The sequence below is a fragment of the Tympanuchus pallidicinctus genome, unplaced genomic scaffold, assembly GCF_026119805.1.
Source record: "Tympanuchus pallidicinctus isolate F22 unplaced genomic scaffold, pur_lepc_1.0 scaffold5, whole genome shotgun sequence".
Lineage (NCBI taxonomy): Eukaryota > Metazoa > Chordata > Aves > Galliformes > Phasianidae > Tympanuchus > Tympanuchus pallidicinctus.
This window is the reverse complement of record NW_026294769.1, coordinates 19,205,218-19,224,751: the sequence shown is the minus strand read 5'-3', so window position 1 is coordinate 19,224,751 and position 19,534 is coordinate 19,205,218. Positions and strand designations below refer to the sequence as shown.

Genomic DNA, 19,534 nt, shown 5'->3' with positions numbered 1-19,534 from the left:
TTGAAATAATCCTTTGCATGCAGACACTGTCAGCCTTGTTGGAAAGGCTGTGTAACGATCACTTTCTTGAATGGATTTATCAGAACAATCTTCCCAAAATCTTTCTTATGGACCACATCTGAGAATTGCTTTAGTAGGCAGGTGAGTGGAAACAGTATTTTGCAAGCCTAGCTGATTTTTCCCTGAAAATTCAAAGTAGAAATACATTTAAAGCTTTGTTTTCAAGATGCAAGAATGTATTCCTGTACTTGTTAGCTGAATTGATTTGTAGTCTGAACAGTAATCTTCCCTTTTCAGCTTGCCTGTTCCCCAGGTATATCTTCCTTTTGCTTATCTTAAGTAGCTGAGTATTATTTGCTTCACTGTAACATAAGCATCTGAGGTCCTCTTGGAGTGACATCCTAATAGAAATATGCTTCTGTTAGGTCCATATACTTCTATTAGATGCCTTCTATCTCTCCAAGTGTGCTTTGAACTGAAGTAGTGTTTTCATACCTTCAGAAAACAGGGAGTAACTAGAGATGATGATGAGAGCAAAAGGAATAGTATCCAAGCCCAGGAAGAATTTTATACTCATATTGGTTTCATACTTTTTTCATATTAAAAAGGAAGAAGAAGCAGAATTAACTGTAGTGATCTCCTTGTTATTGCTGAAATTCTCTTGTGTTTCAGTTTGCCAAGAGATCTGATTTCTATTCCAAATGTTGTGTTTGAATTGAGTCTGAGATAGGTCCAGATTGTTCTTACATTTTTTGCTTGTCATGTTTTCATTCCAGCAAGTAGATCTTTTGAGACATATCTGGTAGCAAAAGAATTATTGAATGAATTTATACATAAATCCTTTATTTATAAGTAGAGGAACTTCTGTTCCTGTTTACTTTCTGCTGCAGCTGTATTCCCTGGTAAGAAGAGCAGTGACAAGCAAGATAAAATGAAAGGCCATTGTCGTAGGCAGCTTTTTTTGTGCTCAGAAACCTTTCTCCTACTCTACTGTTGGTGCTGTTTGGTGTTTACAACAGTAAGCGCTCTTTCTGTTACTGTTTGACCTAATTAGTTAATACTTTTAAGCTTACTTACTGATTTACTAGCATTAAATATTCTTTTATTGATTGCCTGAGAAGCTAGAATATCTGTGAAGCACAGGGGTAATGAAAGAAGAGGATTTGTGTCATTTCAGATACTTGTTGAAATACTGTTATGATGATGAAGTTGTGGGGGCTTTACTAAAAAATTACTAATATTGTGAGTCCTTTGGAAAATTACCAGTGTTATTTTAACACATTCAGCATTCTAGTTTCTTACAGACATCAGCTTTGTTAACTTTAGAATATTGTTTTATCTCTGTTACTCATAAATGTTGTAAGACAGTGATGGTCCCCTCAAGTACAGAAAAGTCATACTGGCTAAAAAAAAAAAAAGATTTTTAAAATCTCTGTTAAATAGTTTGCTTTGATGTAATTTGAATATGAAATTTAACAGTATTGATGAGTTAAGATTCATGTCAATATTCTAATATTTCATTTAGGATGTTTTTCTGATTATGTGGAGTTTAGCACTTTGAGGGAGACACGAGGAAACAAATTGTCTACTTAATTTCTAGGTGGTCTTAATTATTTTATTGAATTTGGAACTTTATATGTTTAAATGAACATTAATTACGTTTTTTCTCTTTTAGGGGAACGGCCATTTCAGTGTACGCTATGTGAAAAGGCTTTTAACCAGAAGAGTGCTCTTCAAGTTCACATGAAAAAGCACACGGGAGAAAGGCCTTACAAATGTGATTACTGTGCAATGGGATTTACACAGAAAAGCAATATGAAACTTCATATGAAACGGGCTCATGGTTACACTGGTATGTAGCGCAGTGTTAGCAGTGGCAAGTACAGGAAGCTGCATGGTTTATTAGGAAATCAGAAAATGTTTCCCCTAAGTCACTGAAGAATTAGACATCAGTAAGCTGAAGAGTTGGTGAGCTAATAGTTGAACACCACCAGATTACACTTTGAAACAAATGGGTGACTGCTTATGGCTCTGTGGTTGTGGTGGAGCCCTCTGTTGCTAAAATAGAAAGTTCAAAACCTAGTATGGGGAATAATTGCTTATATTGGTCTGTAGCTTTTGTGGGTAGCTTTTCCCAAAATGTTTTTTTTTTTTTTTAATAGCATCTGTAGAATCTGTGATATTAGTATGATGCCACTGTTGAAATAGTTGCATAACAGATTTCCGAGTGTAATTTTTTTATTCACATATAATAATTCTCAGCATATTTCCATTTGTCTTACACTGCCCATCCAGTCATACTCATTTTCTTTTTTTCTTGTAGGTCCTGTGCAAGAACCTGCTAGTAATCAAGAACAAGAAGGGGAAGATATTAGTCGTGCTCTGAATTTAGAGGAAGTGGTACAAGAATCGTCAAATGAATGGCAAAATATAGGCAGTGTTTTTCGATGACACCTTGATGTCTGAAAGCTGACTTTTTTTTTTTTTTTTTCGAACTTGGGTTTCTGTAAAGAAGTTTTCAGAGAAGGAAAAAGATGGATTTTACAGTTGAAACTTCAAGCATTGGAAATATTAACAATAAAATAATATATTATAGGATTTTTTTAATTATTTGCAAAAATTACCTAAAAGAATCGATGTCCTTTTTTTAAGCTTGTAGAAAAATATTGTGAAATCATCACTTAATCTGTGCTAAGTTGTCTGTGAATGAATGAACTCAGGTAATACTGTATACAGTTTCATCTTTTAATTCACAGCCAGTATATCTATTTGAAAAATGAACTGGAACTTCATACTAGAGTAGAATTTTTAAAGGAGGGGAATAACTTCATGGGAAAACCATGAAGCTGTTAGCTTTCTTTTTTTTTTTCTTTTCACCTATTTAAAGAAATAATTGAGTTCAGAAACAAAATGTTACAAGTAGGTGCATGCAGTAAAAAGTAGTTCTTTTCTTTTTACAACTAGATGCATGCAGCAAAAGTAGTTCTTTTCTTTTTACAAGGCACGTGAAAAGGCTCTATTTTTGTTTTGTTAGTGCATTTTCAGAATGTTGAAATAAATTGCCATGAATGCATGGCTTTTTTTGAGTTATGCTCTTGAGAGAGAGCATGTTCATTTCCATTCCAACCACAGAGGCAGGTGGTTGTTTCTACATAAAAGTGCTTGAGGTTTATAACTCAGCAGTTACTATTTAAAGAGAATTCAAATCAGGAAGGGTTGCAAGGAAGGCCTCTTTTATGTTCGCTGTATCGGATTAGCAGGTACATCTCCCAGTGTCTGTGAAAGGCACAGCCAAATGCTAAATTTGGGAAGTCAACATAAAGTTTTATGTTAGCAGTCAGAAAGTGTGGTGCACGCTGTTACCTATATTATACAAAATTCTCAGTGCTGTAAACAGTTACTTCAAATCTGTAAATTACTCATTGTTTTCTTTGTGGATTTTGGAAATATGTTACTTTTATTTGTTGTTTAAGTCATTGTTTCATCAAAACTACCTAGATGACTAAAGCAATGCTTTGAAAGGTGCCACTTAAATCTATTCATAGCAAAGAAACACTGGAGTAAAGACATAGTCATCTTTTAGACATTCCAAAGACAAACTCTTTTCTTATTTTTACCTTGTTCTTTTGAATTTTATTTATATGTTACATATATATATAGATATATATGTGTGCTTGTGTGTATATATATATATGTATATTTAAAGTTATATGAGCCTCTATGTGGCTGATCAGTATATTTTGTAAATACTAATCCTGGTTGCAGGAAGTTCATCTTTTCGGTTTGCTGCAAGTACTCCTAGATCAGTAGTGGTTTCACTGTACTATAATACAGAGCTGAATTTTAATTTACATTCTGAAAGATGATTGCTCTCAGATCCAAAAAGCTCTCTTTTGTAAATATTGTCTATACTTTGTCTATGATACCAACTAGTTATTTCAGATTGCTGAAGCAAGAAATTACTGTTTTTTCAATAGGGCATCTCTTGATTCTTTTGTTAACTCTTTTGGCATATGTATATAAGTAATATAGTTGTTGACATGAAAATAACACTTTTGTTATGTGGAATATTTAATTCAAAAACATGTTAAATAATATTACTCTTTTCCTAAATCTGTTTTGTGTATTTTTTTTATTCCATCCTGAATTCTGGGAAACTAAAAGCAGTTTAACAGAAGCACACCTTTATTTTATTTAAAGAGCGTATGTGACGATCTTCCAGCAGTGCCTTCCTTTCCAGGCAGCAATAGTGTTTCAGCTATACAAGAAAGATATCTTTTACAGTTGCTTTCTGAAGGCGTGCTGACCCCCTTGCATAGCATGCTTTTTATGCATAATTGCATAGAATTAGGAGCTGTGTAATCCTGAATCAGTTCTGACGGGCTGTATGGTATATGGAGTGTATAAAACCATTTTGCTCCACTTTCAGAGAATAGCTTGTAAATGCACAACAAAGTTGATTGGAGCTGGTTTGTTGCATAGGTGATGACAAGATGATTTACAGCTGGTCGCAGTTCCATACTTCCTAATGACAGTGTGATTGCTGACTGCAGGGGGGTATTCATCCTGCTCTGGCTGTGATTGCTTTGCCAGCGAGTAACAAATGGTGGTGACTGATACTAAGAGAGCATGTACTAAGAGCAGACTATGTCATGTATAAAGTTTTAAAGTGGTCACTTCTCAAAGTGTTTTGGCTTGATTAGGGGCAGTGTGTGTGTGTTCCAAATCCTGGAAGTGACAAACAGCATGAGCTGTGTAATCCCCTGACACTTTTCTTCAGTGCAGTCTGCTTCTCCTTTAGTGTTTGCACTCCTGTCAGTTAGAGTAAACAGACTTTCTAAAACCTGTTTTGTAACACGGTATTTCATTTGCTTCCCTCCCCACCACCCCACCTCTTTGTTGGTGAACTTCAGGAATCCATTCTCAAGTATCTTCATACAGAGATTTTTCATTGTTGAGGCTACTCAGTGAGATTAAATTGGAAGGGTTCCAAGCAGACCTTCAGTATGGATGCAGACACTAGAACAAACACATTAGTAATGCTTTAGAAAACATTGAGTTAGATGCATCCTGTTTAGGAAGCAGAACTCTTATCCATGGACTCTGTTGAGGAATCAGATTGTGTTGTGCATAAGGGAACAAGGCATAGGAGTGCCTCAGTTCTTTCTGGGTTGTTGCAGTTGTAGATTTGTGCTTTCCCAAGGATTCCATTTGGTTTTATGTCCCTGCCTTCAGTACAAGAAATAATAAACATCTAGTGCTGGTTCTCTGTTCTCTTTTTTTTTTTAAACGAGTCATAGAGCCACTTATTGTGCTGTTTGGTTTTGTTTTCATCAAAACTGCTGAAAAATTAAGACTAGATTTCAGTCTGTCTTAGTCTTTCCCTCAAGACTTATGTTGGAAAAATATTGTATTAAATTACCTTACCTTTTCTCCTATATGAAGTAAATTTTCAAGAAGTCATTTCCAACCTTGGTTATTAGTTATTAGTTAGTGAGGGAAAAGAAGTGTGATGAAGTGGAGGAAGCAGCTTTAGATAACTTTTTACCTTAAATGTGCTTTTCTGCTTGTGTAGAGTTCTTTGAAAATCAAATGGAGTATTACCTACTGTGATGGAGGAAGATACTGTTTGCTGTGCTTATTTACAAAGGCAGAATTTCATAGCTTTTTTTTTTTTTTTTTTTTTTTGTTTTTTTTTTTTTAACTTGCAGTGCCCCCCTGGGTGTCCCATGAATCCTGTGTCATAACATGGCCCACAAGGCTGATGCTCAGGCACCACCAATGTCACAGGAAGCCTATGAATGTGCAACTGAGGCATTTTTCCAGTATCTTCAGCGCTGAATAAATAGCAGGAGGAAAAAAGGAGCTTTTTTTTTTTTTTGTACACAGCCTACTTTACAAAAGACAAAACCGGTTCAAGTTTCATTACATATCGATTACTTTATTTTGATAAATTTTAAAAGCTTTGTTCCTATAAGAACAATATGTCTTCAAATTAAATCCACTATTACGTTGCTGAGTATAAATCTGAATGAAGCTACAATAGAAAAATACACATAGCAAACAACACAGGTAACAGAAGATGTAATACGTGTATATAATTTTGGTGGGTTTGTTTTCCTTAGCCTCTATTTTCTATTCTCCATCTTCCCTTGCTTTGTATTAATGGACACTGAATATAAACCTACAATAGATTTAGATGTGAATTAACATACGTGTGTATAGGTAATTTCTACTGGACACATAGATGCAGTTTCAACTTGGGAAGCATTAACCTCAGTCTACAACACAGGCTAAAACTAAAAAAGGATGTAATTAATCAGATGTTTAGAGAAGAGCTTGAAGGAATGGTGAGTTTAAGTAATAAAACAGTGCAATTCAGAAGAGCCTTGTATTTCTCTACGTGTGGCTGGAAATACCATTGCCACACATTCATTTTAGTTATCTGTGAACAATTAATATCTAAATCTAACTCTGTTATAACTCATTTCTATGAGGCAACTACAGTACAACAGTTAAATGTTCACAGTAGTTTACTATGAGTTTGCTTTGGTGCGCTGCCCTTAACAGGCATTCAGATGTTACTCAGTCAAAAGAAGAGCCAACTAAATGCAACACTGCTGCAATACCAAGAGCAAGGTTTGAAGTTCTCTCATGAGATGTGCAGGACTATCTGAGACACCAGTACTGAAGGGCTTTCTTTCAGAAATTAGACTTATTCATGTTTATATGTAATTACTTACTTTACTGCAAAGTTTATGCTGTTGCAGCAGTTTATGTGGAGCAACAGTGACGTCCAGTGGTCACATGTGTGATCTGATGTTTCGTTGCTGGGAATATCCCTTGTTTCTTTGCATTAGTCTAACTCAAATTTGAAATCCTCTTTCTCTCCCTCATCTACTCTTAATTCTAATGGTTTGGATGCGGTGAGCAATTTGTGGTGCGGAAAGCCGTTTCCTTATTGCCATTGCTCTGCATCATATTGATTCTACTACATCTGCCCCCTCCCACATTTCACATACCTTGAACTCGCAATGTTTGGTGAACCTTTCCGTGACTGCCTAATCCTGTTATGAAAATAAATTATTCTGTGAGTGAGAGAAGGAAGATTAAAACAGAAACCAAAATCCCAAATAAATAAATAAATAAATAAAAAAGGATTTGGATAAACAGTCCTTACAACTTCTGCACATGATGGGTTTTGTGTTTGTTTTTACAGCAGTGTTTCAAAAGCTCATTAACAGCAGTGCTCAGTATCCACGACATTAACTCTTTATTTGCGATTCTGACCTTCGCTAAAATGAAACCATAAGGCTGGAGCTCAGATTAGGAGCCTGGGAGAAATAATGAAGTCCAGCATACAGTTAGGGCACCCTGAAGGAGAATGAGTAAAGTCAGACGTCTTGTTACTCTACGTAAAACAGGGAGAACAGCTAGTAAATCTACTTTGTGTGTTCCTTTCATTCAACTGTTGGTCAGGGATTGCCAATAGAAGTTTGTATTATCTACTGCATGCAGAACCTAATTGGCACTAAATAATGGACTGCATCTAACTAGGTAATTCTTGCAGTTGTTATTAAGTTTAAGGCAGTTAGATTATGAAGCAGAGTGCGTGAATGATCCTTGAATGGCATTGTAGAGCTTCAGCGCCTCGCAACTGGTGAGCCAGACCGCGATCCAGGCCGGGAGCCAGAGCCTCCCTGGAGAAGGAGGAATGGAGTTAATTAACAACAAGGTACTGTGTGGGTGGGGCTACGTGTTGAAAAATATCAGTCTAATACAAAACCTTACATATCTAAATGAAAATGACTTTGGTATATTGCAAAGTCTTATTTGAATTTTTGTATGAACTAATTGCTTCTCATATACTTTCACATAGGATTCATTTATTCTCATTAAATTTCTCATATGTAGCTAGGCAGGTGTTGGTTGTACATGCATGTTCTTATTCAGGTCTTCCTTATGAAAGCGATGTGTTTGTACATCCAAAAAGAAAAAAAAAAAAGAAAGAAAGTAGCTCTAGATCTTGATTATATTTGTAACAATTCACACATTTGAGAAAAGCCCTACGGCTTTTTTAGCAAAGGAGATCCAAGCTGAAGGCTTGGAATTCCTTTTTTTTTTTATTTATTTATTTGAGATTTAGGTAATTTCTTTTCCCATAAAACACACTTTTCATGTGTCTTTTTCCTTTTTCCTTACACAGAAGATTAAAAAAGGTTGGCCTATATTCTGCTGTGATGCTCTGGACTTGCACCAGGCAGAGACTTGCATGGTGAGAAACTTTCTTTTGGAGATTTACACAGGTGAGAGCCAGGCTCAACTCTGACTGGTTGTTTTGATTCTTAAAGCAAGCAATGGATTGGAGCCCTTCTGAAATACTTGAACTGGGAATGATTTGTAAGTGGGCATTTCAGGATAATTGAAGTATTTCACTTCTATTTCTAAAGATTCTATTTGTAAAACTGAACTATTCTGCATTTTCAGTTGCCTTTTTTTATAAAAAACAAACCAAAGAAACCATTTACCTGAAGCCTAATCTCTTGTCAAATGGTTTACCTATTTGTGAGGTGATTTTATAAGGCAATTTCTTTGCGAATGCCTACTTCCTTCAAAGGTTTATGGAAACGTGGCAACTCCTGGAGAGGTTGAGCTGCACTCAGCTTTTCTCTGGGCTCAACTGTTTGCACTTATAAGTTCAATTGTACTTTACCAGTTTAAAGATTTTGGAAAGAGTGCCCTGGCCCTCGTGATAGGATCCCTTGTGTCCCTTGTGAGCAGATTTGTGCTCATAGAATTTTCCACTTCCGTATCCTGGCTTGTGTCCTTCACCACCCTGCAAAGAAAGAGTTTGGTGTATGTTTCAAATCAGCATTGGCGTTAAGTGCATATTCATATGGTAATCTTTCGTTGTCATCGCTGAAAAATAGAGAATCTTAGAGGAGATGCAATAAAATGATATTTTAAGTAATAAGCTGGAGTGAAGGCAAGCATTAGGAGGTTTTTTCAGTGTGCTGATACCTGAGGGAAACAATCTGTAAAAGAAGAATTAATAATCAAAAGCAGATGCCGAGAGCATTAACCTGCATGACAAAACTTAAATAAAAAATAAATTCAATTTACAAGTTCTGAGGTAATTATGCATGAAGTAAGTTGGTGTTCTGTTGGCAGTGAAAGAATGTGTAACAGCTTGAAGGCTGTAGTATTTTTTTTAGCTTAAAATGTGCATGTTCTTCTCATTACAGAACCAAACCTGCAGCAGAGAAGTAGGATTTAATTAGCTGTGATAACTAGAGGAGGAACTTTTCTAACTTGGGCTGATCTCTTCACAGTGGAAGAGATGGCAAGGAAAGGGAGACCAAATACTTGAATTAGTGGCAGTGTTAGTTCTATAGGGCTTACTGGGGACACATCCCCACCTGGACACCACCTGCCCTCTTGTCCTTCCCATGAGAAGAAACCTGCAGCAGTGAGTCTCCCAGGAGGTTTAAAGGATGACAGCTTTGTCATGCAGTGGATTTTGTTCCCTTCATGCTGAAGCAAAAGAAATGTTTGTTGCGAGGCTGTCAGTGTGCTGGATAAGAGCGAGTGACCCGATTACCATCTTAAAGTGCTGTGGGAGGAGGGAGGAAAGAAGAACAAGAAAAAGCAAAATAGCTAAACCGAGACAAAACAAAATTATCATGTTGCTGCAGCAGCTTGAGGCAGTGGAGCAAGGTATGCTTTGGCCTGGTAAATAATATGGCTGTTTCTGAAAGCACATTTATCACCTACCCAGCTAAATCTGGTGAGGGACAGTCCTCTTCCCTGCACATGGAAGAAACAGAAACAATGGCACAATGGTCACTACAAAACATTGGATCAGAAGGTGTTGAGAATGCAGTGAAAAACAATGTCAAATTGGCCAGATAATGAAGCATCAGTCATTCCATAAAATGAAAAAGGCAAAGTTCTCAGTCAGAATCACAAGAGCCTCCATCACCACCGTTGTTCATCAGTCATGGGCTGTGGGAGTTGTGTCAGCTTATCAGTGTGAAAACAGTTCCTGGAGCTTGGCTGACAGCTGTACCTATTGTTAGTATTACTATGTGAAGCACCCACAACAAAATTTAGATATAAAGACCCCAACATTTGGCTTTAATTTAGATGTCATGCAGCAAATCAGGAAATGCATGAGGAGAGAAAAATCTTATTCCCAAAGGCAATTCTTGATTTCTATTCAGCATGATTAAAGAAAATAAATGGACTGGTAGTTGAAATGGTATAAATGAGCCCCAAAGACTCTTGGGCACTGCCTGAGCCCTGGCCAGCTCTTACCTTCGCTTGCATTGGAGGAGGAGTACGGGGTGAGACCTAAAAAACAACAAAAAAGTTATAAAGCCAAAGGAACAATGAATGGTGATAATCATTAAGCAGATTCAGAGAATAATAAAATGGTTTGAGTTGAAAGGAACCTTCAGAGGTCACTTAGTCCAACTCCCCTGCAATCAGCAGGAGCACCCACAAGCTCCATCAGTTGCTCAGAGCCCTGTCCAGCCTGACCTTCAGTGTCTTCAGGAAACTTTGAATGTCACCAGGAGTTATTAGGCCTTATGCATTAGTTGTTAATTTTGTTTTTATTGCTGTGTGGACATTTTTTAATTTCTTTTTAAACAAATACACTGGTTGCCAAAGACAGCAGCACAAACCTTGTAAATGGTGAAGCTGCATAATTACAACTGCTGTTGAAATGTGACTGTGCTAATTGAGGGTTCACCCACTTTGGTGTAACATTTCAGCATTGTTCTTGTTTCCGGGTAAAATTACACTGAATTGCATGGTTAGCTCAAAGGTGTAGAAGAATTTGTTAGTAAAGGGTAACAACTGTGGGATATTTTATTTGATTATAGGTGGATCTGAAGGAGAGTTATAGTGCATAATGAGAAGAGGAACTTACAATGTTCTTGAAGAAGTGGACTACAGGGTTGTCATCACCAGGCCGGCCGTGCTGAGACCTCTGGGGGATGGAGCCTACATGGCTAGCCCTGGCTGCATGTATATCCTGCAACAACAGCAGAGTCTGGTCAGCAGGGAGAAAGGAGACCAGCAGCTGTTGGGAAAAGCTCACTTTGTGGGAGGGGAAGGAGAGGGGAGTGCCTTGGAAATTTGTAGGGATTGAGTCAGAAAGTTATCAGTGCTGCAAAAGGAACAATTTTTTGATAGAGTGGCAAAGATGCTATTGTGTCAAACGCATACATATGTTGTGCATGTATATTTGTATAATGGTGTGTGTGTTTGTAACAGCATTACAGCCCAGTATGGAACTAAATCTGGGGCAATTCTGATTAGCAGAGACTTCACAATTTTTGCTTCCTTTGAAGTTGGACCATAGGATGCACTTTTAGAGAGAAAACCTGAGAAAACTTAAGCTGGATCATCTTCCATGGGAGAGCAGGAATGGATTGTATCTGATTTTCTCCATTGTCATAGACTGCATAGCACCAATGAATTGCAAGAGCAACTGTGTTTGGGAGTGAAGTAATGAAAAGAGACTGACAGTATTTCTATTTTCAGTGGTGTTCCTGTTGCAGTACAGAAAAGTGCACTTACTGAGGACAAAAGCACACAGATAAAGACATTGTGAAGAGTGAATACTGAGAGCACGAGGCAGTTGCAGTAAAAATAATGTCAAAAACAATCGTATAGCTATCAATGGATGCAGCAGGACTAAGTTTAAAAAAAGAATCTGTACCTATGAGTGACCCAAATACAAACGTCTGTCCATCATTGCCAATGTCAAGGTACAGTGTTTCTCTCCCAGCTGTGTGCAACAGGGAAGGCAGGAGAGAATGGAAATAACAGTGGCATCTCTTAAAGTACCACATGGGTGATACAGATTTCATTGGCCTCTAAACAGAAATAGAAAGAGTAGTGAGATAAAATAGTGAGAGAACATAAGCTCTTCCAAACAGAATGAACGTTTGACTCTGGAACAGTATGAGCAGTTACTTAGAATACACTTTGGTTTTGTTGCATAGAAGAACATGGCTCAGCTTGCTACAGAAGGACTTGATTGTGTTGTTGCAGTGGGACTCCTGGCTCATGAGCAGTGTTGCAATGAGGAGGAGAGCCTGTAAGGCACCAATACGTGCTCAGAACAAGTTACCTCTGCCATGTTGTCTTTTAAGTCTATATTTAAGGAGAACATTGATATATGTTTATCATAAACACTCTGATCTGTGTTCTTTTACACTTTTTCAGCGGTGTTGCAGATCACAATGTCTTAACAGCCAGTTGCTGTCAATCTTACATGAAGCCCAATGGAATACACAAGCAGATGTATCTTGCCACCAGGCAAAAAAAGGTGGGAATAATTCTGTTTTACAATGTAGTGGAGTCTGAGTTTCTCGATTTTAGCATTCTGGCCCATCATGAGGCATTAATAATTTAGCTCATTGAAAAATGTTACCTACAAAATTTCTCAGATCAGTGGTGCCACGTTTTGGAATAGTCTTTGCTTGGGTCCCCTTTGTAGTGAATCAGCAGTAGCAAATCTGAACCTATTTTTAAGAATAAGGATGGTCTGTATGAATTTATGACAGTGTTTCCCACTGTTACAAATCATGGGCTTTTCTTTCATGTGATCAGAAGTTTTATGTGTGGACAGAATCTTCCAGTATTCTAAGTCTAAATTGCATGTTTCCCTTTTGTGTACAAGCTGTTGGATTCTCTCTTTCACCTGTAGTGTGTCCTTTCAATTTTTGTAGCCCTAAAGAGGAGAAGGAAAAGCTCAGTGGTTTTTATTTTACTGAGATTGCACACATGCATGATCTGCAAAAGACATTTCCCTCAGAAGAGCAATAACTAAAAGCTATAGGTGTTAAAAATTTAAATTTGAGTGTATTCAGGTAATTGCAGTGTTTTCCTGACTATCAGGATTTTAGAATGTTGCCAGTGGAAAGCAAACTTGGCTATAGATTATGAAACACACTTGCAAAGGATAGTCCTGAATTTAGTGTCATAGAATCCTTAGAGTTGGAAGGGACCTCTGAAGGTCATCTAGTCCAACTCCCCTGTAATGAAACAGGGACATCACAGCTAGATCAAGTTGCCCAGGGCCTGATCCAGCTTTGCCTTGAAAGTCTCCAACAATGGGGCATCAACTGCAACACGAGGCAATGTGTTCCAGTGCCTCACCACCTCACTGCAAAAGACTTTTTCCTTGTATGCAACCTAAATCTACTCTCCCTGAGCTTGAAACTATTTCCCTTTGTTCTATCACTACAGACCCTGCTAAAGAGTCTGTCTCCTTCCCTAGAAAAAGATTTAGGCCTCTTGGGTTCTGTTTACAAACACTGAAGCAGAGGTTCTTTTGCACCAGTGCAACTTCTGGGGCAGCAGAATGGTTTGTAGCAAACAGCAATTGGCAGAAATTGGCAATTGGAACAGAGAGGAATGCTCATCTTTCCACCACTCTCTGTTAACTTTGTGCTTGACAGCTAAGCCAGCTTGGCTATACACGTGCCAAGAAAAAAAAAAAAGCCACAGGGGAAAGATCCCTCAATCTGAATAATGTTAATAGGCAATTTTGGCCAATGCAGGGTATTTGCTTAGGCTGTGTGTGGGAGATCTGAGGACAAAGACATAGTTTGCAAATCCATTGTGAAATTAAGTTTAAGGATTATTAATGTGAATATGAACGTGTGTATGTCAAAAATCCCAGGTTATTCTGTATTTGGGGCTGATTTGATATGGGAGGCTTTGTGGCTCTTGCTTGTAGTATACTGGGAAGTTGCGTTATTTCCCTGTGCCAATGTGTTATGTGAGTTGGCCACTAAGACACTACAGAAACTTTCAGTATAGTGCAAAGAAAAGCAGCAGGTATTTTAACAGTAGCTGCATGTGGACATTTCATTCCCTGTGTCATTCCACTGTATTGAAAACCTTGACAGAGCTGTTAGGTGTGTGCTGATTGCCATCTCTCTCACGCAGTCACAAGAATCTATGTGCAGTTCAAGCATGTGTTCCACTTGCACTTCTGTAAGAGTATTACATCTCTGATTGTGGTGAATATCCCTGAATAAATGCTTATTTTTCTGACACAGTAGGCCTGGCCAATTTTCCTGTTGTTCTATGGCACTTTGTAATTGCTAAGTGGTGTTAATGCCTGCACTCTGACCCTGCAGGAGGTGAGAGGGAGAGGTGTTGGGTTGTTTGGTAAACGGAGTAGAGGCCTTTTGCTTCAAACATTTGGATGCTGAGTTTGTTAATCCTGTTTCATGATATATTTGTATAACTTGAGAACAGTGAGATTTAGGAGGTAGATTCACTTTCATTTAAAGCAAGTGCAATTAAGTACTGTAAGTGTCCCACTTGATTTTGCCTTCAGATATGATGGTGAGTGTAAAAGTGTGTCTGAGCAGTAGCAGCATTTAGTGACATTGAGATCCTATGAAGTGCGTCTCTGCTTTTGCTTTGTGTAAGCAATGTGTTTTGCAGCTCTTGCTTATTAAGGGAGACTTTGCAATATGTATTATAAGCTCTAAAGCCTCTCGTTCCCTGTAAGATCACTTATAAATAGAGGCTGCATATACATTTAAAGACAAACTTAGAGCTTCTAATTTCCAAGCAGTAGATTATATGTATTAGTGACAAAAACAACGTTGAGGTGTTTTAGCTCAGGAGTACCAAATTTACAGCTTTTCAGATTCCTATTGATATCATTAATACGTAACTTTGCTGCCTGAAAAAATCAAGATGCATATGAAACTGGAAAATAGCTGATTTAAAATCAAACCTTGTATGCATTTTTGACATGTGTAAGAGTGAAAAGCAATTCTTCATGGGTTCAGTGGGTTTCATGGTTTTCAGTGGGTTATCTTCACAGAAGTCACTGTGCATGGATCATGAAAAAATCTGTGCATTTAAAAAAGATAGAGATGTAAGAAGTACATTCAGATTGCCATATAAAACCGAACTGTCCCACTGTGGGAAGTGATGCTTAACCCCATTAAGAAATTTGCAGCAGTGGTAGTAGAAAAAAAATGTCCTTTAAACATTAAGTGTTTCAAAGCAGACTTCCAAGTGGAAATAGAGAGATGTGTCCTTTCAATGGCTGTATACACCATTACACTATGTGCAGTTTGAGCAGAGTAATCATGGGAAGAATGACAATGTGTTTCATTTCATAATTCAAGGTATTTTGTATGTAGTATTTGCCTCAGAGCTTGCCTCACAGACGTTTCTTCGAGGCTGTCCACGATTTACTGACCTGTTGCAATAAATGAGGGAAAAGCTGACACATTGTCCCCATGCTGGACCAAAGGAGATCCTATAAGTGATTTATAAGTATTTATCTAACTCAATGAACTTTTCTAATCACTTCAAAAAGGATGAGACATGTAGCTTTGTCATGGTACTGTAAATTTCTCACAGACATTAAGACAGAACCAAAACGAGTTGCCCAAAGAAACAGAGCGGATTGGTAGGAGGAAAGATAGAGAGTCCTGGAGATTGTGGCTTTCAGTCCTGTGTGGAATTACAGTTATTAAAGTTGGAAAAGACCTCTAAGATCATCTAGCCCAACTGTTCAACTACCACCACTATTGCCCACTTACCACACCCCTCAGTGCTACATCCACATGGTTTCTGAGCACCTCCTTGGACAATGACCCCCACCACCTCCCTGGGCAGCCTGTGCCACTGCCTCACCACTCTTTATGAGAAGTTTTTCCTAATACCCAACCTGAGCCTCTCGTGGCGCAACTTGAACTCAGCATTGCACTCTTTTGCCTTGAAATAGGTGGTGAACAGAAAGAGGAGGAACCAAAGCAAAGACGGGGACAAAACATTCTGGAGGAAAGAACAGAGATGATTGAAAAGAAACCCAAAGATATGGACAGCCTGAAGAAGGAGGCAATGTAGTACAGTCCATCAGGAGAGGTAAGTGAGCATCGATGATCCAGAACCATACTTCTTCAAAACCCTTTTACTCCTTAATTCCTTGATTATGGTTCACAAATTAGTAGGTGACAGTAAAAAATTATAGGGGACAAATGAAGAATCTTGGCAGTGCTTCAGGATAATGACCTGTTTTACAGCAGTTTTGAGTGAGAGAACGGTGCTGTCATACCTCTGGGCTTTTCCTCATGTTTATTTTTTTCCAATTTACTTTTCTGCAGCATTTTTCTGCTTAGCATTAGTCATTTTATTCAAATGTTTTTCATGATGAGGAGGCTCTTCATCTACTCAGGCATAGACTCTGCTGCATCTTCAGTATTGTTGTCTGCTGCTTTTATCAAGGTGGTGTCATTCAGGCATTGTAAATGGAGTCTTGTAGAAACTTCCTCTATAGAAACCCAGCATAAGTTTTCTTTGAGAAGAGTCGTTCCAACAGAAGAGGTTGTGGACAGGGATTCTCAGGGTAGTTTCCAGGTAGCTTCTGCCACCAACAAACCTCCCAGCCATAAGGACTTAAATGTGCATTGCCACAACATGAATGGCATCACAGATGAGATGTTTATCACTATTGCTGACAGCCTGCATGTTTGGGCAAGGTTACATCAAAAGAATGTAACGCTGTGGTTACGGATATTAGCAAGAAAGCAGAAATGTGAAATGTGAAAACATTAAGGAGGCCCAATGCCTGATATTTGCATTTTGTAATCAAGAAGCAAATGCAATAAAAGATGATAATTGTTTGGAAAACTAAACTATGTAAATACCAAGTGTATGCAATCATCATACAACTGCTGACCAGAAAAACAGTAACGAAGAAGGTTACAGCCCTGAGCTGAGGTAAAAGTGGTGCTGGTTTCATTTCATGAAACACTTCCTCTCTCTAATTGCTAACACCAGCAGAATGCCAACCCCTCAAACCTTACACTGCTTTATCAGTGCTCTTATTTAAAGGCATTGGCCACGTTCTGTTTCTTTTTTGCCTATAATTTAAATTGCCTATAGGTTAAAAAAAAAAAGACATGCTGAACTCATGTGCAGGTTGTTTACATGTATTATTGCTGATGGTAGCTTAAGTTAGGAGAAAAATACAATGGCAAAGAGAGAAAACTATTGCAAAATAATTACACGTGGCATATTTAACAGCATATTTCTTTGAAACAAATATTCTCAGAGGTGAAAATGCCAATGATGTAGTTGCTATAAAATGAGGAGGGAGAAAAAGTGGCCTCCCATCCCTGAGGGTTTGTTAATTGTATGTAATGTCAAAAATGAAAAAGTAAGTAAGTGTATTACAAATGAAAGATCGGTGAAATCCAATAAGAGTATCTTAAAGCAGTAGTGAAGGACTTTGTGTAGCTTGCATGACACCTGGTCACTTTATTGTGCGATGGGTAACTATGCACAGCTACCTTGACAACATCTCAGGAGCTCCATCAGGTATTTTATATCAGTACATGAAATGAAAGCCACCAACTGTTGCTAATAACATGTGTTGACAGTGGTACAAAATAAGGTCAGCAAAACAGACTATTAACTTTCTTCTCAGTTTTCTATTAGGGAGTGTTTACTTAGTTGCAATATGAAAATAGCTATGAAGTTCAAAACATCACTGCTTTGGGCATCCCAGGATGGCAAAAGTGCTAAGGATAACAGCTCACGTTGCGAAGAATTGAGCTTGTATGATAGAAGAAAAACAATGGAATAGATTAAAATATAAAGTGATTGATTTACAAATAATATGGCTCGACTGCAGCAAAAGAAGTAGACATAGTGAGAGAGATGTTATATTGGGTACCGCAAAGCATTATGCTAAGCTTTGAACGCGTTCACCAGACCTGTGTGTGAGCTGTGGTTCCCTCCCTGCCTTTGTCACTTGTTTAAGCCCAGATAAGGCATGGTTGGGTTTCTAGAGAGCACCATTATCTCCTTTTTAAACAGAGTATTACATGAGCTGATGGGTACAAGTCTCCAGAAACAAGGCAACAGAAACTGAGGTGGAACATACTGTTATAAATGTCATAAAAAGGGGAAGTCTTCTGCTGTAGAATGACCAGAAACAGTGATTTTTACAATGCTTTGGTTGATTTACTGGTATTTGAGTGGATAAAATATTCTAAAAGCTAATTCTAAAAGTGCATAGGTTTTTCCTGCCATCCAATGGTGATTTCCCCTTCAAATTCTCATTGAAATCTTTGGCTGCTGCTTTGTCCCATTTCTGACTGCGCTTTGTCCCATTCCTGCATTCAGGACATGATACAAAACCAAGAGTTTACCAAGAATTACTGCTCACTCTTCTAAGCATCTCATCTGAGCTAATTTGATTTCCATATTCACAGGAATGATGGTTTCAAGATGCAAGAGATAATTGGCTCCAGCGCATGAAATCATGTGTTAAATGTTAAGCACGTATAACAGATATGGGTTATGTGTGTTAAATGAAGATGTTAAACCGTGACTTGTGCAATGTTGGCTCCCGAGCCTTCCACTTCTCAGGTGATATGCAGCACTTACCTGTTAATAATCGCTTCTTTTGTGCAGGTTACTTGTTTTTTTTTAAGCAGACAAATCTAAAGTGCTCACAAGCCTTACAGACTGAATGAACGTCGGTGAAACTGGAAATTCTGACACTAATTCACTGTTAGGTGCTGCATCACCCCTTGCTGTGTGCTGTGAAAATGAGAAGCTGGATTCGGTTCACCCCATGTGGATGTACTGCTTGGCTATTGAAAACCTATCATCTCCATCTAAAAGGTAAGCTCTATTCCTTTGTCAAATATGCTTCCCACAAATTTAGTTACTTTTAATTACTTTGTCTGCCCTCTCGCACTATGAAGTGGTTTGTTGTGTTTCTGTTAATATATTATAAGTATTTAAAAGAAATTAAATCATTAGTACGCCAGTTTTGTCATGTAAACAGTTTAATGAGTATATAAACAAAGCACATAGAAAGCAAAAGATTAAAACCAAATTGTTACAGTCAATCACCACAAGCTATATCCAAAATATTTACACACATGTTGCTTGCACGGCAGGTTTACAAAGCCAGAATCTGGTGAGCAATGCCACTCCCTGAAAATCAAGACTTGCAAGTAAAAGATCACAGCATTGACAGGCAAACTAGCACTGCTGTAACTACGTTTCTCACAGTGCCATACGATACATCAAAGCTTGCACAAAAGATTAGATTGAGTTCAACGTGCGAAGAGAAAAAGATCAATGGGTGCTCTGACAATCATGTAGGCCTGTGTCATTCTTTGAGACCTTATGCATGTGCATCTTTATCTGCAACATTTTCTTCAGCTCCCCATTACAATCATCCCCACTTCTGAGCACTCTGAGGAGCACAGGAGCTCAGCTGCCTCCTAGCCCTAGGGTAGGAAATCCATGTCCACCTTCCACACCCTTTGCACCCAAACACACAGAGTGGGTAGGAAATGCAGGTGCAAAGCTTCATACAGGCCACGGTTCACAAGGTTACACAGAAAACTGAAGCAAAATATAGAAGATGACTAAATCCTTTTTTCTCTCACCAAGCCTCTCATTTACTGCCATTCGCCATTTTTTGCTCCATTGCGTTTTGTCACAAATGTAGTTT

General features: G+C 38.1%; 2 protein-coding genes across 10 annotated transcripts in view; one reads left to right on the top strand and one right to left on the bottom strand.

The window, feature by feature from the left end:
- The window catches only part of ZNF236 (zinc finger protein 236), a 68,109-nt gene extending 63,996 nt beyond the window's left edge, over nucleotides 1–4,113 (top strand). For all 5 annotated transcript variants that reach the window (XM_052703829.1, XM_052703826.1, XM_052703828.1 and 2 more), the window contains 2 exons: nucleotides 1,676–1,852; nucleotides 2,324–4,113. In XM_052703829.1, the coding sequence (XP_052559789.1) occupies nucleotides 1,676–1,852; nucleotides 2,324–2,451 (305 nt within the window). In that variant the 3' untranslated portion in view covers nucleotides 2,452–4,113. The remainder of the gene's footprint in view (nucleotides 1–1,675; nucleotides 1,853–2,323) is intronic.
- Nucleotides 4,114–5,920: 1,807 nt separating this feature from the next.
- MBP (myelin basic protein) overlaps nucleotides 5,921–19,534 on the bottom strand; it is a 105,264-nt gene continuing 91,650 nt past the window's right edge. For all 5 annotated transcript variants that reach the window (XM_052703763.1, XM_052703766.1, XM_052703765.1 and 2 more), the window contains 5 exons: nucleotides 10,937–11,041; nucleotides 10,318–10,353; nucleotides 9,775–9,807; nucleotides 8,714–8,836; nucleotides 5,921–7,700 (listed from right to left, as the gene is read on the bottom strand). In XM_052703763.1, the coding sequence (XP_052559723.1) occupies nucleotides 7,644–7,700; nucleotides 8,714–8,836; nucleotides 9,775–9,807; nucleotides 10,318–10,353; nucleotides 10,937–11,041 (354 nt within the window). In that variant the 3' untranslated portion in view covers nucleotides 5,921–7,643. The remainder of the gene's footprint in view (nucleotides 7,701–8,713; nucleotides 8,837–9,774; nucleotides 9,808–10,317; nucleotides 10,354–10,936; nucleotides 11,042–19,534) is intronic.